This window comes from Cyprinus carpio, chromosome A5 (assembly GCF_018340385.1).
Source record: "Cyprinus carpio isolate SPL01 chromosome A5, ASM1834038v1, whole genome shotgun sequence".
NCBI lineage: Eukaryota > Metazoa > Chordata > Actinopteri > Cypriniformes > Cyprinidae > Cyprinus > Cyprinus carpio.
The window spans coordinates 37,934,011-37,955,212 of NC_056576.1; the positions used below are offsets into that span (position 1 = coordinate 37,934,011).

The 21,202-nt window shown below is 37.1% G+C and overlaps 1 protein-coding gene across 4 annotated transcripts in view; it reads left to right on the forward strand.

Annotated features, from left to right (window-relative positions):
• The window catches only part of LOC109078135 (regulator of G-protein signaling 3-like), a 73,066-nt gene extending 52,717 nt beyond the window's left edge, over nt 1-20,349 (forward strand). Inside the window, exons 1-6 of one of the 4 annotated variants that reach the window (XM_042757160.1) lie at nt 2,300-2,373; nt 2,471-2,541; nt 14,567-14,668; nt 15,986-16,047; nt 17,152-17,318; nt 18,585-20,349. In XM_042757160.1, the coding sequence (XP_042613094.1) occupies nt 14,577-14,668; nt 15,986-16,047; nt 17,152-17,318; nt 18,585-18,785 (522 nt within the window). In that variant the 5' untranslated portion in view covers nt 2,300-2,373; nt 2,471-2,541; nt 14,567-14,576 and the 3' untranslated portion in view covers nt 18,786-20,349. Of the gene's footprint in view, nt 1-2,299; nt 2,374-2,470; nt 2,542-7,429; nt 7,692-13,589; nt 14,430-14,566; nt 14,669-15,985; nt 16,048-17,151; nt 17,319-18,584 lie in introns of those variants that run through there. The other 3 variants (XM_042757159.1, XM_019093443.2, XM_019093444.2) reach the window with 3 other exon arrangements.
• The last annotated feature ends 853 nt before the right edge of the window (nt 20,350-21,202 follow it).

Consider the following 21,202-nt stretch of genomic DNA (forward strand, 5'->3'; position numbering starts at 1 on the left):
GTAAATGTGACTCTGGACCACAAAACCAGTCTTAAGTTGCTGGGGTATATTTGTAGCAATAGCAAAAAATACATTGTACGGGTCAAAATTATCGATTTTTCTTTTATGTAAAAAATCATTAGGATATTAAGTAAAGACCATGTTCCATGTAGATATTATGTGAATTTCCTACTGTAAATATTTCAAAACTAATTTTTTATTAGTAATTGCTAAGAACTTCATTTTGGACAACTTTAAAGGTGATTTTCTCAATATTTAGATTTTTTTGCACCCTCAGATTCTGTAGCAAGCTAAGAGCCTTTTAGTTCATTTGATCAGTTCATGTTTCCAAAATGCATCAGGCATGGTTGAGTGTCCATTTGCTAACTTCAGATTGTGAATTTTGTATTGAGGATGCAGGAAATGTTTTCTTCACATAATTCATCCATAAAGATATTTGCGCAGTGCACTTCAGAGTCTGCTAAATCTTCTTGAAGCAGTCAAACACGAGTTTTAAAATGCATTTCTAGCAACCTTGCAAGCAGTTCTTTCTGAAAGTTTTCTTGTTCTTCCAGACCTCAGCTTGACCTCCACCATTCCTGTTTACTGCCATTTCTTAATTACATTACGAACTGAGGAAATTACTGCTTAGAGGAACCCGTGGCTTTTGATTGTTGGGACTTTTAAAAAGGCAGAGTATTTATAAAGCTTTGAAATTTGCATCAGCTGGCCTTTCCTAACAATGACTGTGAACAAGCTTTAGACCTACAAGCTAATGTCTAAGACCTTGGTCAAGGTTATCTGATAGCTCAAGTCTTCTGCATGGGGCACAATTCCTTTTTTATTTATTTATTTATTTTACTCTGAAATTGTATAAATCAAAAACAATGCACTACTCTTGCTTAAGAAATTGAAAAGACCGATTCATCTTTAAAGCCTGTCTGTTGGAGAGTAGTTCATTGTCTACTCACTTAGTAATAAATAAATAAATGAACAAATAAATAAACCAGGGATGCACAAATTTTGCATGCCACTATATGTTTATGTTATACCAGGGTATTTTTTTTTTTTTCATGCACCCTTCGGCAGTTCAGAGTGATTATAATGTGACATTTATGTAAACTGGCTTATTGTGTAAATCTCTTTGATTGCAGTTTTTTACTCTAATGTCAGTAGTACACGAGAAGTATTTTACAATTGAGAGGTAAAGAGAAAAAAAAGAAAAAAAAAAGATAAATCATCTATAACGCAGCTCTCCTGCTCTTGGCATCAAAGCTTTCAGAAATGGCTCCTCTGGGAACCTGGGTTTCCTGCTTCCCACATTCAGGGTCCTAAGATTAGTTGCTTTATTGTGATGCCAGAGCTAACCTTTCTGACCCCTTGAGATTATGGGTGGGTTCTGATAACTGTATTCTCAGAACCACCCATCTGACCTCTAAATTCTGGAGTTTCTTAAATTTAAGACATTTAAGATGTACATCACAATAAAGAAGAAGAAGAAGAAAAAGAACAGTCAATCCTTCAGTTTCATCCCGACTTTAGATTATTATATAATTTAAAAAGGCAAAATCTTTCAAAAAATTAAATCTCCAATAGATTCTAATAGTATATAAATAATATGTCAATTCTAGTAGCATATAACTGTTTGTTTGACTTTTAATTAGTTTTTAAAAAAGAAGAAGTTTCAAACAAGCTATACAAAAGTATTATACAAATATATAAAATATGGCCTGACGTTTTTAAATAAAAAAAAGGAGAAGAAAAATGAAAGACAACCATATATATATATATATATATATATATATATATATATATATATATATATATATATATATATATATATATATATATATATATATATTAAAGTTGTGCCATTGTCACAAGAGTTTGTTGAAACAATGCTTTTTCACAAGAAGGCCTAATTTTCAGAGGTGTGACTAATCCTGAGGGAGCTCAGACACGATACAAAACATAATATACAGAAGGGGAAATATTTGTCTAACAGAGAGAGCCAAGAAAAGCTGTTTATTGTCCAGTCGCAACATGAGAGGTCTGTGCCATGGATGGCCACAGCCAGACCACGGGTCAATATGTGACCTACACACAATGGCTCATTCTTTTACATACAAAGTGGTCTCAACCCTTTAGACTGACAGCCCACTTTGGCTCCCCCTCCCCCTGTTTTCTTCTGGGTCCATTCCGCCTATTATATCCCTCTGAGGACAGGAAGTGTAATGTGACTCCACGGTCTGAGCCCCTTGCTTTAATCTGGGCATGGCTGGGGGCCAACTGAGTCTATCACATTCACACACAGTCTCACACACTCACTGCGGAGGATTACAGCAACCAGGGTCTCACACACACACAGTGTAGAGCTATGGCCTGTACCAGGCGATGAGGATTAACTTTTGTCTTGGTTTAGCTACTTGTGGAACAGGAATTGTGCATTGCTTTCCTTACTGGATGATGCCGACTGTTGGTCTCTCCACAGCTGAGCGCCGGCTCCGAATGCAGCTGTGACGTGGGTCCTGACGGGACCAAGAAGAAGAAATCCAAAAACCTGTAAGTCCCATTCCCATTTTCTCATGTTTGTCACTGCTGTTGGTGAGTGTTATCTGTCTCCACAAGTTTCTTATTTTTTCTTTTCTCAGAAAATCTCATAGTTGCTCTTTAGTTCTTTCAGTCTAGTTCAGTTTCCACTAGTTTTTTGACACATCAATGGCAAATGAGAAGCTAGACCCTGACATGATTTCTCTTTTTGAAGAGGTCTCATTTGTTAACATTAGTTATTGCAGTAACTTACAATAAGCAATACAATTGTTACAGTATCTTTGTTAATGCTACTAGATAAAATGCAGCTGTTCATTTTATTGTGTGTTAGCTGAGGTCAGTTAAATATTAACAGATACAATGATTTTTTTAAAAGCAAAATCATTTTTTAAATAAAACAAAGATCATTAGAATACTTTTAACAAGAAAATTCCATTTCTGTGTTTCTACTTAAGAATTTTACTTTTAATTTAATGTTGCTTCATTACTAATTTTATCTAGTATTTTTTTTTCTTTTTGCAAGTAAGCCCTTTTATTGTTGTTGACAAACGGAGCCTTATTATGAAGTGTTACCAAGAGATGTATAAGGATGAATCAGTATTGAGCTTTCATATGACTGAAGACAATGCATAGCACCACATCATAAAATCAGAATGATCGTAATCAGGATTTAGAGTGGTTAGGGGTTTGAATTGGAAATAAATGAATGAATGAAGGATGGGGGCACATATCTTTTACCTAATTTGGCCTATTTTAAGGTAGAATTGCATGCATCCATCAAACATTGGTTAAAACAGACACTATATTTGTGTGTGCTATGTATTGTGTTGCTAGTTTAGAAACATGCTGTCAGTCTCTATTTTCGAGTTGATTCACATTCACATCCTCAGTTCCATGTTGGTTTGTTGTTGTCATAGCTCACTAGAGCTTGTGTGTGTGTGTTTGTGTGTGTGTGTCTCATCCTGAGTGATACTATGTTAAACTCATCAGACCTTTGTATTGCGAGATGTGAATTGTGCTGAAGTGTCTCTAGGATTTCATTAACACTTTTCACACCTACTGTACAGAACAATAGAATCGAATCAGCTCCTCATGACTTCAGCTGCCCTGTGCTCTTAAAGTGAGGTCAACACAATAGAAGAACAAGTTTTTACTGTCTGGAATGGTGAACTGGAACTGTCTGACTTGAATGTTGTTGAGGGGAGAATGCTTCTTCTGATATGGTGAATCTCATAGATGAATATAAATATTAAAAAACGTATCATGTAATAGACAGGCACTATTTTTAGAATTCATTATTTCCACAAGCCTTTAACTTTAGCATCAGACTTCAGCAGGGGAGGGACCCAAGCCACATCTAAAAAGCAGAAACTACTTCCACATTCTTTTTAGTAAAGCTCAGACATTTGTGATAACAATGTTGAAAAATACAGCAATATTGTAATATAAAAGAGTAATATTATTACAATTTAAAATAACTGTTTTCTATTTTAATATATTGTAAAATGTGATTTATTGCTGTGATCAAAACTGAATTTTCAGTAATGTTGAAAACAGTTGTGCTGCTTATGTAAATCATGGAAATCATGGTACATTTTTTTTTTCCAGGCTTCTTTGATGAATAGAAAGTAAACAGCATTTATTTGAAAATTCCTTACTGTTATTTTTGATGAATTTAATGCATCCTCTCTAAATAAAAGTATTATTTTTTTTCAAAATAACAAACAAAAAATAAATCTTACTCAGCTCAAACATTTGAACTTTTGTACATACAAAAGCAAATACAGTTAATTAAAAATATTTTTTCAACATTAATGTGAATTATCTTGAATTCTGAATTTGCTGAAATGTGTCTATAAATGTAAATCTTTTTAACAGTATTTGTCACTTAGAAATGAATTTTAACAGGCACAAAGAGAAGTATTTAGAGCACTGACACCATTTATTAGTCTTTCAGACGCAGTGCTTCCAGCTAATCTGTGGTGAAATGATCTGGCATGTTTACTAGCCGTTTCTTTCCCAGATCCGCTAGACTAGAGGGATTAAAACTTTAAATTCCACTGACTTGCTGAACACTGTAATGTTTCGAATATCTCTACTCTCTCTCAAAAGGTTGTAATGGTTAATCTGCTTGCAGACATCTATTTTAAGGGTGTTTAGGTAACTAGGTGACTACAGCACACTGAAAACATACAGGGACATAAACTAACTGGCCATATTATTTAAACCAAAAGTACATTAGAGCTCAGTGCAAGTAATTCATGTTTTGGGAGAGGGTTATTTTACACATACACACTACTAGTTTGCAGCTGTTCCAGTTCTGTTGTTTCAGCTGCATTAAGTTGCAGTAACACTAGACTTTGCACATTCATACACATGTTAAAAGCAAGAGACTGGAAACACAAACTCATGTGAAGAAGTTTCATCTTCCACTGCGTTCACCTGTAAGTTAAGCTGTGTCCCGACAGAGGATCTAAACATCACAGATTAACCAGTTACCAAACAAACTCAAAAGCATGGTCAGCAGTGCAGTAATAAACCCTGATTTGTATTCAATTATCATTTCTTTTACGTAATGTCAGTTTACACAAAGTGCAAATAGCCTGTCTTGTTGGCAAAGGTTATTTACACTAACTCCACCCACTATTGTTTGTTTGATTGATCCAGACAGCATTACAAAAGAAACCAAGTTGGCAACTGGGACAGTAGCAGAGACTAGCAACAATGGATTTAGCTTTTGAAAGTCGACCGACATGAATCTGCCTTCATTTGATCCAATGCTTCTCCCTTTTCCTATCGCATATCAGTTCAGAGAGGCGTTTATTTAAAATATTTTGTTACCACTGTTGTTCCTTTCATGGACTCTTTATATACAGACTAAAATGGCCTATTTGAGTCAACACACACACACCCACACACACACACACGCACACACACACACACACACACACACACACACACACACACACACACACACACACACACACACACCACACACACACACACACGCCACACACACACACACACACACACACACACACACACACACACACACACACACACACACACACACACACACACACACACACACTTTCATTTTTCTACATGACTCAGTGAATGCCCACAATGCAGCATATGCGATTACAGACATGCTGTTATAGCGAGAGTGGAATGTGGGCAGCACTCTGTTGTGAAATGTATGTGAAATTGAGCCTCATTTAGATGAATGACATCACAACATTAATCAGGAATATGATACCAAACATCATCTCTTCTCTCCCCTGAATTTACATTTCTTTTACAGTTTATATGACATCTCAGCAACAGCTGAGAATCTACAGTGACTTATCATATTATAGATATCTTATTATAGTCACTTCCTGCTGTACAGGCAATGGATTTGTGAAATTCACAAACGTTTTTGAAATCCAGCATTTAGTTGCTCATGTGAAGCAGGATAGAAGATGTTTTTGCATACTTATCTACGGGATATGGGGGAAACCGGTATCATTTTCCAAGCTTAGCAGACCCTTTGAGTTCCCTAGTGGTCTCATTTTATTAGCTGTATGTTCTCCAAAATTTGTAATGAAAAGATCAGGACAAGTATCTCACTGAGCTGCAAATATCTGTGGCATATGCAGGGAAATATGAAAGTACTGACACTGACAGTGCAGTTTAGTAATGTATTCAGATCACTCAAATTGCTTGTGGTCACTTAAGAGTAGAAAGATGTGTTCCAAACAGATGGAGCACACAGACAAATGTATTTAGTTCATTTTAAGGAGAAATATTGTCAAATTAAATAAGAATATGCAGATTAATTTAACATGCACTAACCTGAACGTAAATCTAATTATATTACAGAAACAAATGTTCTTTTTTTGTTCAACTTAAAACTTGTTTTGTCCTGTAAATCCTTTATATTTGAACACAGAGATGCTGTAGAACTTCTACTTTCACGATGGTGGTCAAGTACTGTATGTAAATAAATAAATACAATTCCATTTTCTTTCTTTTTTTTTTTTTTTTTTTTTTTGTTAAATAAATTAATGGGTAAATGAAATCCAAAGGTGTTACAACTCACCCCATGATACAACAATCTCACTCTCCTCTGCTTGTGTCATGTTACAAAAAAGGGCACTCTTGAGAACACAGTGGTGTGTGAAATTGATCTTAAATTGCTAGAAGCGTTTTCAAGTTTGATCTAAAAGCTCCTAATAAGGGCAAGAAAGTCCACCTACACAGATCAGTTCATGTGATAGCAGCTGCACCTGGTTTGGCTCTAACAGCAGGAAGTTGTTTTTGGCACCTGGTTTATGACAGCAGACTAGACACGGAAAGCAGACACTTGCACTCATCTGAGATCAGTCTAACTCTAGACCTCTGGTGAAAGAGAAAGACACTCAGTCTGCGTGTTCAACTGATCTGAAAACAGCTGAGCTGTGGCTCACCCAAGGGCCCAGGACACAGCTGCTTTCACGTTACAGGATGCATTTGCAGACTGTAACCTTCACTGTAAACATAAGCTTTCGACCATGGTTCCCAGGTGTGGTGTCTGAAGTGGCTGTCATCACATTACCACATTATGAGCATTACCATTCAAAGAGAAATTCAACAGAGATGAAATTACTGGGCATCTGGTGAAAGCCACTCAATGTGATCATGAATGGTCTCAGTGATCCATAGCATGCACTCTAATGCCATGTACAGTGTGTATATACCACCTTTATTTGATAGAGAGAGATAGAGACAGATGTGGTACCACGTTTATTTGAAGTGAACTAGTAGAGCAAACAAATGAGTAAATACATAAAAAATCCTTAAAAATGGTGATCGCTCAACACCACATAAAATATTCACTTGTACATTAACATAAAAAAATAAATATTCATAGATAAGCTGTCAACTACATGTAGACAGACTGTATGTGGAACAGTGAGTGTGCTGTAAACACACTGACACACAGTACAGCAGTCTGTGGTAGTGGAGATCTGGCCTGTGATTGGCTCACAGTAGTTCTTCCTCCATGAGATCTTGTGCTATATAAAGACACCGAGGCTCTGTGTGTGGTTAGAGGAATGTGACGGTCCCAGCACCTTGCTCTTCCACCCCTCACACACGTTACACACAATGGTGGATTTCTCTGAGAGGTACCTTGAAAGGTAGGGACCAAACGCTCCTATAAGTGTTTCCTCTGCTGCTCTGAGAGTTCTCACAGTAATGACAAGAGGGAAGGAGGGAGGTAAAAAATAGAAAGCAGGAGGTTACTTTAGAAGAGGGAAAAGATGAGGGTGACTGGAGTTCACGTCTCCTGTGGTTCGTCTGACAGGGCGTTTGAGAGGGCTTCACGTGAAGTGCTGATGTTTCAGCTTTTCTTTCTTTTTGATGTTTGGAGGTTCTTCTTTGGACAGTTTATATTGAAACTCTTGCCGAATATTTACCTGAAAGTGTCTTTACCATTTTGTGTTGGTTTAAATCTGACAGTAAACTTAAGTGTGTTTTCTTTCCTGATGTTCTTAATGTAAGATATTTAATTTCATGGATTGTTCACTCCAGAAATAAATGAATAAAAGTCTATCTATCTATCTATCTATCTATCTATCTATCTATCTATCTATCTATCTATCTATCTATCTATCTATCTATCTATCTATCTATCTATCTATCTATCTATCAGTTTAGCACATTCCCCTATAGTTCACTTTATTTTAAACAGAAATCTGAAAAAGTGAAAAAGGCAATAATATACTATTCCAATTGTTAAATATTTATGTGTCATGTATTTTATATATGAATTAATAATGAATTGGCTTTTCAATAAGTTTTTAAAATATAATTATTTTTAAAGTGATTGTTTTTTTTTTTTTTTATGAGATTCACAAAACTCTTTTGCAAATGTAAAAAACTGAACATGAAGCTTCAGACAACTTCTGTGACTTAATGTGATAAAATTCCATATGACTAGTCTAAAGTTTCTTAGCTTTTAGTTGTGAAGTCCATGAAATGGTCTCCATTAAAAAGGTGACATTAAAGTGATGTTCAGACATTTACACACCACTTAATGAGCGGATGTATTGTGAAGTGCACTTATGCACACAAAAACACATTGCTTGAACGAATACGACATCATTCATAGCTAAACCAGTGTTTTGGTGCAGAAATCCAGAAACATGACTCCTGCTTGGATGTGTACCCACATCACTGAAGTCTTACCGCGAGTCATCACAATAGCTGTCACATTCTAAATGTCTTTCCCACAGCAAGTGTCCTGGTTTCACGGCCTGGAATAGCACTGAGCTCTATTATGGGCAGTAATATGAGCCGGGCAGAGAGGGAATTGGCAAAGCCTGGAGATAATTGTGGCTTGCAGCCATCTCCTCTCCTCCTCTATCTCTGGCTAACCCTGCAGGGCTGGCCGTGGGGAAATGTCTGTCGACAGGCCCAGAGGAGCTTGATCAGAGCATCCTAATTTGATAAATTCCAGTGAGGGCATGTCCTTCCTGCCGTGAGATTACAGGCCTGTGCCGTGAGGAGGCGCGGGAGCAGCTGCTTCTGCTTGGTAATTAGCCCTAAATGATGGGTCACGATCTCTCAAGAATGATAGAAGTTTGACTGCTGCCTCGCTCAAGCAATGCAGTCACGTTTAGGCCGCATTTACACTGCATGGTTCAAGTGGACCAATTCTGATTTTCTCCTCCTGTGTGGGACAGATCGGATATGGCCAATGAACACGTAAGCAGGAAAAAAGCACATGGATTCCGATATTTTCAGATAGGTTTCATGTCTCATTCATATGTGGAAATAAATTTGATATGAATCGCATATGTTCATCTGTGCCTGCCGGGAAAGCTGGACAGATCGGATATTCCCCTGCTAATGCGAGTTGCATGTTTTTGAAACTGACAAATGAAAGATCTCTAGTTGACTAGAAGAGTGTTAATTTTGTTTGTTTGTGTGAAATAAGAGGCGATCTGGTGCTGAAATGTGTTGCTTTTGAAATCATGCTGAGTGCTCGTTGCCGCTGTTATCGGTGAGAGCAACTTGTGCAAAGACAATTGCTTCAGTCACTTGCTAACTGTTGTGGAGACTCTCTATTTGTTCGAAATCACAAAATAAAATGCATGCACAAACATGTCCCTGCTCTTGATATACTATCACTGATGAACACATTTGGTTTTAATGAGAAAAAAAAAAATTATACAAGGGCAGATTAGGACCCAGAACCACGAACGGGCTTAGCACCAGTTCAACCGCTAGACCTCTGGATGTTTATAGAGGATCTGTGTATATAATCACTGTCGTGAAGAATCGGTACAATTATTTTGATATAAGGATGAAACTGGATTAAAAATATTTCTATGAGTTCGATTCGGGATTCATCTGTTTTTCTATACATAGAATGCTTTATTAATAAAGTGTGTGCAGTTTGGTCTTTCAATATCACTGTCTAATGCACTGAGCCACGTTAAGCGTAGTTCAAGTTAAGCCTGTGTAGTATTAATGCAGATATTGGATACGAGAGTTCAAACAGCTGTTAAAAACATCACAGTAATCCACAATTAATCCACTCCACTCCAGTCCATCAGTTAACATCTTGTGAAACCAAAAGCTGCATGTTTGTAAGAAATAAATACATAACACATTTTAACTCCAAACTGAATTCTCTATCCATAATATTGCATTCTCCAGTGAAAAAGTCTGAATCAGGAGAGAAATATGCACTGATCAAGCACCGTTTGCAAGCCAAAACAGTTCTAAACAAATATGTTGGTGGATTTTGATGTAAGATGACAACAAAAGAAGCATTATGGACTCATATTTTGGCTGGAAGGGTGAAGCTGAGTAAATATTTTTGAGTGAACTATTCCTTTAAATGAAACAACACTGAGATCACTATTTAGTCTCCAGGGCTATGAAAGAGCAATAAAGCAGGCATGCAGTGCATCTTATTTTCCTCTGGTGAAGCTCATCTTACCCCGCACTCTCTACTTACACTGCATTTTTTGGGAAGTACTGTAACAGCACTGTTACTATGCTCAATCTTAGCCAAAGGCCAAGTATGTACTTGAGTTTTTGAGTGATTTTTCAGTCCTCTTTCTTCCTCTTTTTATAGCTCAACTGCTTTCTTCTCATGCAGAAGGGCAGGCTGCCTGATGCCACATGGCCATTACTAACGCTGTTGCAAAGCAGTGTGGAATCTCAACACTGTGGCACTGAATGGCCAGAGGGTGTTTCCTTGGCCACGTGTGCAAATGCGCTCACACACACACACACACACACACACACACACACACACACACACACACACATACACACACACACACACACAAACAAACACGCACAGGAATGTTCACTGTATGTGGATTGTTAGTGGCCAAGAGACACTAAATATGATCTGATCACTACATAGATATCTCCTCGGCACCCTTCTCTACACATGACACAAAGTACAGTAGACACACTTACTAATTTTTTTATTTATTTTTTTTTACCTTTTTTTCTTGTCTCTGTGTTTCTTATCTCATGAAGAAGATGTGATGTGTGATTATTACAATATTAGCTAAAGGAATGTTTGAGAAATTGATATTTCCTACTGGGCATGCAAAAGAATGAATGAAGTCAAATAAATAAATGTGAAAGATATGAAAAATCATGTGAAAAACCTAATTTGTCTACATTTATATTTTGTAAATTGTGTAAACAGTAATTTAAATATTATACATTTTACTTCTGGTTTACATTTATATAATAGTTTGAGTATAGATATTTACCTCAAAATACTTATATTTAAGAGGCTGGTGGTGATTACAAGTTTATTCCCGTAATTAATTTGTAGATGGTTATACTGGTGGCGTCACAGCTCTCTCCCATTTATTGTGTTAATAAGGATCATATCCAGTAGGTGGCGGCATTGCATTTAATATCAATCTTTCTGTGTGCTGAATGAGGACAAACTCAGCCTTGTGTCACTCTGTACATTAGCTATAGTCCCAAAGCACTGTTCCTAGGTCAGTTTTTCTGTTGTTTGTATTCCTCTGTTTTCGCCAAAGCTACACAGCTCACAGTGAAACCTGAGCTGGATCATAAAGTGTTTCATTACAATATTTTCCAGGGCCCATAAACTGACGAGAATATTTCCTCTTGTGCATATGATCCAACACCATCCTTCTCAGACCTTCTCATTTTAAGCCAGATCTCCCACTGGAAGTTAAAAATAAATCAGTCTGACACATTCGTGCTGGCCAACTTTCTTTTATTTCTTTGTAAAAGCACTATTTCTGTACAAAGAGAGCTTTGGAATTAAATATCTTGTGATTTATTTGTTTCCTCTGCTCCGTTTCTTTCGCAAGTGGGCAAAGTTTGACATACAAACTTGCAATCAACTGGAATCCATCCATAAAACTGCATTATTTGGCATTTTCAGTGTTTTAAGAGCTGTTTGAAATCTAAGTCATGTGTGTGAGTCAGTTTATCTCCTAAAAAGCCTGATGATTTCAGCAGTTTAAGATGTTATCTGAGCAGACTCACAGGGTTTCAATTTACATGTCTCACCAGAGAATCCACAATAAGAAATGTTTAGGTGCAAACATCAGAGAGCTTCATACAAAACAGATTTGACTTGACGATTTTAGATCGTTTAAATTGTTTAGAAATGTCAAATATTATAACAGAATGAAGTTCTCACGATATTGTATTTTCACTGAAGTTGTTGTACTACAGCACTCATATGCGCGTGCATTTATTCTCCCGTTAACTAAATCTAAAGCTTTCCTTTGGCGTCATTCTCAAATGTTAACACCAGTCATAAATAATGTTTACCAAAACTTTATTGTAGTTAATTAACTAAAATTATAAAGATGCATGCACCCATTATATGTTATAGGTGTGTAGCATTTGGACTCTTCTAGCTTTGTCGCCTTCTTTCTCAAGGATCTGGTGTGAGGAACTTCCTCTCAGTTAGACACACCATGGCTGACTAACGTTTCTTCATCTCATTTCCCAGCTTGCCAAGCAGATTGGATTCTCAGATACTAACAGCCTTTGCTTTGGGACATAGGGGGCTACTTTAAATTCAGCTATTTGAATTCTGTATTCTTGATGTATGAACTTTTCACTCAGGACTCTGGCTGTAGTTTTCCATGGAAAGAGAAGAGCCCGGTGTTGTATTTTGGCAGTCATGGTCACCAGATAGATCTGCTTAAAGAGGGGGAATTTTTAGCAGCTCCGGCCTAGAGGACGACATAATATGTCATAAATAGTTGCATAAATAGACTTCCTTTTTCCTGTTGAGGCTTTTCTTTGCATTCCGTCACCATAGCCAGAGGACTGAAACATTTTTGGTCAGATTATTAACCGGAGGTTATTACAGAATCTGACTTATTTCTGCTGTTGCATTTTAAAGGCTGTTGCTGTATTCCCACTGTTGACACAAATCGCTGTATAACCAATTATTGCTTCCATAAATACTGTATAATTTTCATAATGATAATATTATATATTTATATATATGGTGTACTGTTCAAAACGTTTAGATATATCAAAAGTGATTTACATTTTAACAAAATAACTCTATTTCAAATAAATGCTGATTTTGTTTTCAAATTAAATCTTTTGAACTTTCTGTTCGATCAGAGAATCCTGAAAAACTGTATCATGGTATCAAAAAAAAAAAAAAAAAAAAAATGAAGCAGCTTAACTGTTGATAATAACAAAACTGATGAGAATAACATTGATTCAACTTTGATAATTCAAAATTGATGAAATCAAATCAGCATATTAGAATGATTTCTGAAGATCATGTGACATTGAAGACTGGAGTAATGATGCTGAAAATACAGCTTTGATCACAGAAATAAATTACATTTTAAAATATATTCAAATAGAACAGAATTAGTTTTTAATTTTAAATTATATATATTACAATATAACTGTTTTGACCTAATAAACGCAGCCTTGGTGAGCAGAAGAGACTTCTTTCAAAAACATATTACCAACCTCAATCTTCTGAATGGAGTATATGTTGACACAAACTGCCTGATAAATACATTGATAAACAGTGTCAAATCACAAAATTAATAGCTCTGACACTAAATACTGATTTGATGAGTTGTTATACAATAGACGATATACACTGTCTCAGTGTGACAAATACATAAACAGCTGAACAGTTATGCTGATGTGCTATATTACGTGGCAGAAGAATTGTTTATTGTGATTATTACTAGTCATTCATAAATTATATTTTGTTTCTAGCATCTTGTAAAAGGCATTTGAATTGTAGAAACGTCATGTTGTGTCTAACAACACCTCATGGCTACAGTCATGGACCGCAGGAACACTCGGTGTGTGCTTGATGTGGGAACTGTGGCCTTGGGAGAGCCAAAAATGGTATTCAGCTTCTTTTTTTGGTACTGTCATCAGAGTGTGCCTGTGTTACGAGAGGCCAAATAGAGCTGATGAGGTCAGAGAATCTGCAAAGCCACAGTGGAAATCAGTGGCAGGAAATTGTGCGAAGCCTGTTCTTCTGGAAAAGGTACGTGAGGTCAGGCAGAGGGAGGACGGGCATCTGGAGGTTCCGGAGCTCAGCACGCATCTCCAGAGACGTGAATCCAGGGGTGAACAGTCAGATTTTTGGAGATTTGGAGATGCAGCTGCATTCCACAGCGGTCCCCGGGGCCCATTGGCCCTAGGTTAAGGCCTCCGGGACTTCCAGTGGCACCTGAACAGCGGAGCGATGGTGTGGAGAGTGGCACAACCCTCCCTTCACTCATCCGCTCGCTCAGACGCAGGACTGGCGAGAAGGAAGAGAGATTGACGAGAAGCAGAAAGAGTTTCTCAAAACGGCTCCGGAAGGTTCAGACGTCCTCTTAACTTTGATAACTGCGAATTGAGGAAAGCATGTACGGAGGACAAACTTTTTATGGGTTACTGCATTGACGACCTGAGTCGGATTTTTGGGGTTGTGTGTTCCATGACTGCGATTGATTTGTTGGTTTGTTTATGACTTGCAGAACTCAGCTCTTTCCCTTTTGTGCAGGGCCAAAGACATGAAGAACCGACTCCCTTTCCTGAGGAGGAGGAATGAGTCTCCCGGAAGCACCCCAGTCGGCAAGCTCGACAAATGCATGAAGTCTGTCAAGTGAGTGTGTTTGTGTGTGTGTGTTTGTGATGTCCGCCTGCTTCCTGGGTAATGATCCAGCTGGTGGCTCTCTGCTCATGTGTGTGGGATGAAAGAGACAGACACACTGAGGAAGCTCTAAAAAAGATGTCTTTTAGATGTACGGTATACCTTTAAGTGTTTTTTGCAAATATAAATAATCTAAAGTTTAGCATTTTCACCGTATTTATAACTCTTTGATTTAGTGTTTTGCCCTAAATAAATGATTTCTTTTGAGAGAGTTACACATATGTACTGCAGTAGTATAGAGAGATCAGTAGTCATAGATATTGCATATTCCATAGATATATGGTTCATCACCACTTTGTCAAAGGATTACTACTAAAATTAAAACCGTAACAAAAACACATTTTGTTACTTGAAACAAATGTCCACTGAAATAAAATAAAACATAAAATAAACTTATTTTATTTCAGTTTGTTGCCAAGAAATAAAAATTAAATAATATATAATTAATAAAACACACACACACAACTAATAATAATAATAATAATAATAATAATAATAATAATAATAATAATAATAATAATAATTATATCAGTGGCAGTCAAATAGAATTATGGTTCAGATAATCACCTATGGTGGTTAAAATGACTTTTAAAAAATATGTCTAATGTAGAGGCTTTCATGCACCCAAAGGTTAAATAATGCGCTGCAAAAAAAAAAAAAAAAAAAAAAAAAAAAAAAAAAAAAAAAAAAAAAATGTAAAATTAAAAAAATAAAAAAATTAAATAAACATTTATACTGCTGAGATGGTCTGAGTGAGGGACACTATTTTAAGTTTGTTCAGCTATACATGAACCGGAACATTTAGAAATGTACAGATCTCAATGCTACGAAGTTGCAAGTAGGTCAGAATAAAAATTGCAGATGTAAAGCATAGATCTTTGTTCGCTTGCTCTCTCTTTTGATTTATGGTTTTATGTTAAATAACGCTCCCCTGTTCCCTTATTTGGCAGTGTCAAAGTAAGTGTTAAAGCTGCAGACTGTAGGTGCTGAGTTTAGGCAGACAATGAAGGCAAGAATGAGTCTTTGAGAGAAGCTGTGGGCGGAGCCTCTGACTGACTTGTAATCCTATTGGTGCAACCTGATCCCACCCCCTCCTCTCCACAGTGGGAAGTATAAAACAGGCCGTCCAAGAGAGACTTACTCAGATGCTCACACACTCAGACAGACTAACAAAACTCACTAGAGAAGGGCAGAGCTTCGAATGGGTCATACAATGAGAAACCTGACAGAGATGGGTCTGCTGAAAAACCGTTCTGCTTTTATTTGCAGGCCCACTCCAGAAGAGGCAATGAAGTGGGGTGAATCTTTGGACAAGCTGCTCATCCATAAATGTAAGACATATTCTCTCTTAATATCATTTGTTTTTCTTTCCTCGTGTATGTAATAAACTTGTTGTATTGGATGTGTTTGACGAATCCCATTGGCTTGTCGTGAATCCACAGGGATGGTGACTGCATTGTTGCATTGTGTTAAGCATGCATGCTTTCTCTAGACTTCCTGCTCTGAGTCACTGAATGAACGGTCTGTTGAACGTGGTTAATGGCTCTCATAGTAATCCCAGATTAATTGAGTCCTGGATCCTTTGGAGTCAGAGGAAGACCACAGATTAAAGCACTCAGACAGAAGCCCACCATCCATATCTTGGCTTTTAATCAAATTAATTTGTTTTGTGAAGTTGAAAGTGCTTGTGACGCAATTAAGTCCTGAGATTTTAGGCAGGAGATGTGTTTTTCCGCAGTGATTGTTTCCGTAATACGCAAGGCTGAGAGCATCCACATGCTGTTATCAGCAGGCTCTTCTGAGAACGGAAAGGTGATTGCGTGCTTTGGGACGGGGCCACACTTCCTTCTATTTTAATACTGGGCGCCTTTAGAGTGGAAAGGAAATCTAAAAAATGTCAGTGTGTAGTGCTACTGAACAAGGAAATCAGTGTGAAGCATATGCTGCAAAACAATCGTGCTAAAAATATATATATAATATAAAACACTAGCAGATTGGTTTTAACTTGTTTTAGTCTTGAAGAATGGAATGGATATTTTCTCTTTTGCACTGCATAAAAAAGAGCTACTTTGGTATTGCTGGTTATAAAAAAATGATCTAAAATCAGTTCAAATGTTATGATTTTGCTGCAGTGCTTGGCAACAATAGCAACCTGCAGTACAAATAATAGAGTTCAAATTGAGTCATTGAAAGTGATTAAAATAATTCTTAATTAAGATAAGAGATGCTGAAAAAAATATAATAATTATGAAAAGTCTCAGGGGAGAACAAATGAAATGAAATTGCTATTTGGAGTTGTGTTCTCATGTTAATGCACTAAGTAGTGACTCAGAGCTGCCTCTTCAGTGGAGGCTGCCGTTGCCATGGTTCTCTGTTTATCCATCTAATAACATCTCCCCTTTTCTGCCTCTTTATTTTTCCCTCTCCCTCATCAGACGGGCTGGCGGCGTTTAGAGCTTTCTTGCGCACAGAGTTTAGTGAAGAGAATCTGGATTTCTGGCTGGCCTGCGAGGATTACAAGAAGATTAAATCACAGTCCAAGATGGCATCGAAAGCTAAGAAAATCTTTGCGGAATTCATCGCTATCCAGTCTTGTAAGGAGGTGAGCATATAGTCTCATATTTATTTCAAATTTCACAGACTGTGATCATCTGACAGTAAAAGTCATTCTTTCATATTAACTGGGAGTCAAGAAAGTTGTGCACCACCAAACAATGCCACCATTCTGTATTTAGCGGTGTAAAAAAAAAAGGCTGAAAATGTTCCTAAAATACTCTGCTTTGTGTCATGAGACTAAAAAATTGGTCAAAGAAAAGCCATGGAGGATATGATGTCATGCCTGACTAATGGTCTCCCACTTGGCCGCATAACACAGCAGATAGTATGAGTGCATGTTTTCATTTTGCAAACTTGGAATGCAGTTTGGAAATTCAAAATCAGATGAGCAGCAGGACCTTGCAGCAATTTCCAGCAGTGACAATTCAGAAGTCGCTCAGGCTGAGCTTTGTGTAGTTTCAAGTTGCCAGACTTTTAGCATAAAGTCCAGTCCAGATTTTAGCTTAATTTGACTACTCTTTTAGACTGAAAGTGGCCACCTTACAGCATGTTAAATGACCAACCACAGTTTGTTTTTTGTGCCATTTAGGAGCAGGTTTCTATAATAAATAAATAAATAAATAAATAAATAAAAAATACTGTTTCTCATCTAGTTTTAGATTCAGGACCCTGCCTTTACATTGAACACCAAGTAGTGACCTTACACAATAATCAAATGTTGGGCAGCAATAATCAAACAAAAAATTACTAAATTACCAATGTCAGCATCAAAAGATACAGGAAGATTTTTCACTCTTTTAAAAAAAATGAAATAGCCTGTCTATTTTGTGTACTGATCTCTGTCTGTAAAGAAAATGTAGTAGAAATCTACAAAGTTGTGTTTAAGTCTACCTGACTTGTCAGAATTTCCACAAATCACAAGCACTTAGTATGTCATAGTCAATGTAAACATGACCTTTTTTTCCATTTGGGAAGAAAAAACACTTGGATGTTGCATAAAATCAGTCATATTCTATTGGATTTAGCAATTTGCCATTTGTGCTGCAGTGTACATGAACTTGCACCTGGTGGGCCATTTTCCATCAGAGTTTAGCTCCAACAGACTGCCTAGAAGTTTCTATTAATCCCGAAGACCTTGATTAATGGGTTCAGCTGTGTTTAGTTAGGGATACAGCTGAACGCTGCTGGATTCAGGAGGTCTATAGACAGTCCATAAATGGACTGGGGGAAATCCGTGCTTTCTGACTGTCTGTGACTGTAACTTAAAGTAAAACTGTTGACTTGCAAGTAATGGCTTTTTGTTTGTCTTCAGGTGAATTTGGATTCCTCCACCAGGGAACACACTAAAGAGAATTTACAAAACATCAGTCGCTCTTGCTTCGACCTGGCCCAGAGAAGGATATACGGCCTTATGGAGAAAGACTCATACCCTCGATTTCTGCGCTCAGAACTCTACGTGGACTTAGTGAATCAAAAGAAACCCAGCACCACATCGACATCGTCCTCCTCCTAAGATGACAGAGAGAGACTATAAAAAGTAGCATTGGAGAGGTTTCTTTCACTTCGCATTTCATTCTCATCAGCCATTCTGTGTGTTAATGCGGCGAAAATGCTCAAGGCATCGTTTACAAGTGGTGAAAGATAGAGAAAAAGGAATTGTGACCTGATCTAATGGTGCTGGACGAGTGGGGCACCACCATGCTGAATAATGCTGGTTATTCCCATTTGAATTTTGTTATTTAATTGGTTTTCCAAGTGTACTGGAGAAATTAGAGGTGGTTATTTAACTCTAAGACAGCTGGGTACTGTTTAGCATCTTTCTCTTCTTCACGGCCACCGTGAGAAGAGTCTTCTGCCCCAACCTCTCTCTGTTCTCCATTTCATGATGATGTTCCTGGACAGTTCAGAAATGTCTCAACCCTACGGGGTTGGATGTCTGGATGGCACGTAGAAAATGACAATGATCATGCACTTATCGCTCAGTGGTGTTCCTGTGAACCTTCATCCATGTCTGTCGACTCCATATCACACGAAGGGGTGCAAAAAATGCTGGCACAAAACATAATTTAAAACACAATTCATGAATAAATAACGCTCTAGAGGAATGGACCAAACTGCGGCTGAAGACTGGAGCATTTCGCTCTGAGCTTAAAATGGACTTGAAATTGGTTGTTGGTCTCTAAAAAGTATACAAAACATGCTTAGCTGCGATACGTAAAGCCAATAAGCCATTTGTTGTAGCTCCACATTAATAATTGAAGAGACAGTATTCTCAGGACATTATGGCACTCAACTATGAAGCTTCCAGACTTATTTTAACCTTCTGTTTCTATGCTTATTTTTTATTTTTTTTCTCTGACCTTAGGTTTAATCATGCACTCTATATTTAATAGAGGTCATTTAGGATCTTTCCCTATATTTGTTAATAAGACAACATATTTTACAAATACAAAATGTGGTTATTTATTTAGAGGTTTCACTAGTTGCTTTGTTCATTGCACTCAGCTGAATTTCCCTTTTCCACTTTGGTCCAGGTCCACAGCTGTCCTGATGTAAGTGCAATATGTTTTATTATTTTTGTTTCTTGACTTATCTTATGGATAAGTTTACCTTTTTTATGAAATAGACAATGGGTTGAGATCTGTATTAATTTTATTGTAAGTTGCAGGTAATGTAAGAATTACATTACAGTACACAAATTATTCTAACTGTGTTTCCCTGGCAGCAGGCAGCCAGGTTAATGGATGTATATATGATTCTTAAGAAAAAATGACAAAAAGATAAAAACACACATGGTTTTGTGGGTGTACCACGAAGCGTTGCTGTACCTATGTAAATATGTGAACCTTAAAGCTATAAAATGACATGTATTGTTATAAATCGGGGCTGAGCAGGTATGGTCGTCCTCTGCCTTGGACGTAAACTGCTTGCAAGTAGTTTTATGAACTGTATTTTAGCATTTTCACTGTTTACAATTCCAACGCATCTCCTAAGATAGCAAGTGCAAAAGAAATAGAGATTTAAAAAGCCAGTGTCATCGCAAAACACAAATAAAACATTTAAATGATAAAATTGGACAATATTGCCTCCTGCCTCTTTTTTATTATTTCTATATATTTGCATTTTGTGGCATTTATTTATTTATTTATTTATTTATTTTTCAATTTAGCATTTTGCATTGCATTGCATTTTTCAGCATTGCTGAACTTATGAAGGGGTCAGTATTTACCCCACACTCAAAATAAAGAAATACAAAATTATATTTTGCCTCAAGAAAATTAAGCCCATTTTTTTCCTGTCATTATTTTCATGAGAATCTAGGCATGTTTTCTCAAATATTCAATACTGAATATTTTGCTACTGAATCACCTGGATGCAAGATTTTTCTTTATGGTTATGTAGGGTGGGGGAAATTGTCATGAAAACACGTCACAGCATATAACCCCTCTAAATGTTTTTTGTTGACTTCAATAAAATAACTAGCATTGAGACGAACAGGTAATGGGACATATGCAAAAGATTAGCTGTCTGTTTTTGACACATTTTTTATTTGGTTTTCTTTATTTCATTATATTCCTCTTTGTAATATTCTTCAAAATCTTTACTAGGATTTCCCGTTATTTAGGACTGAGGATCAAACAAATCCCAGGAGAATGTGTTGTTTTCATAGAGGAGATCTCCGTGAATGAGCGTAAGGTTTGCCTCTCTTGCAGTCTCAACACTGCAAATAGCAGCAATTGAGTGACCTCTTCAGTGAGTTGCTAGGGAAATATTGGCTTCTCCTGACAGCTGCCATTGGGAACCCGTGGCCCTTGATCGCTGCAAGTGGCTCTGGTGACCTAACAAAGGCACTTTATCTAAATGTGCTTCACAATAGTCTTGGACATCTGGCAGATCTGAATGCTCTCGTGAGCAGCTGTCTGCTCTTCA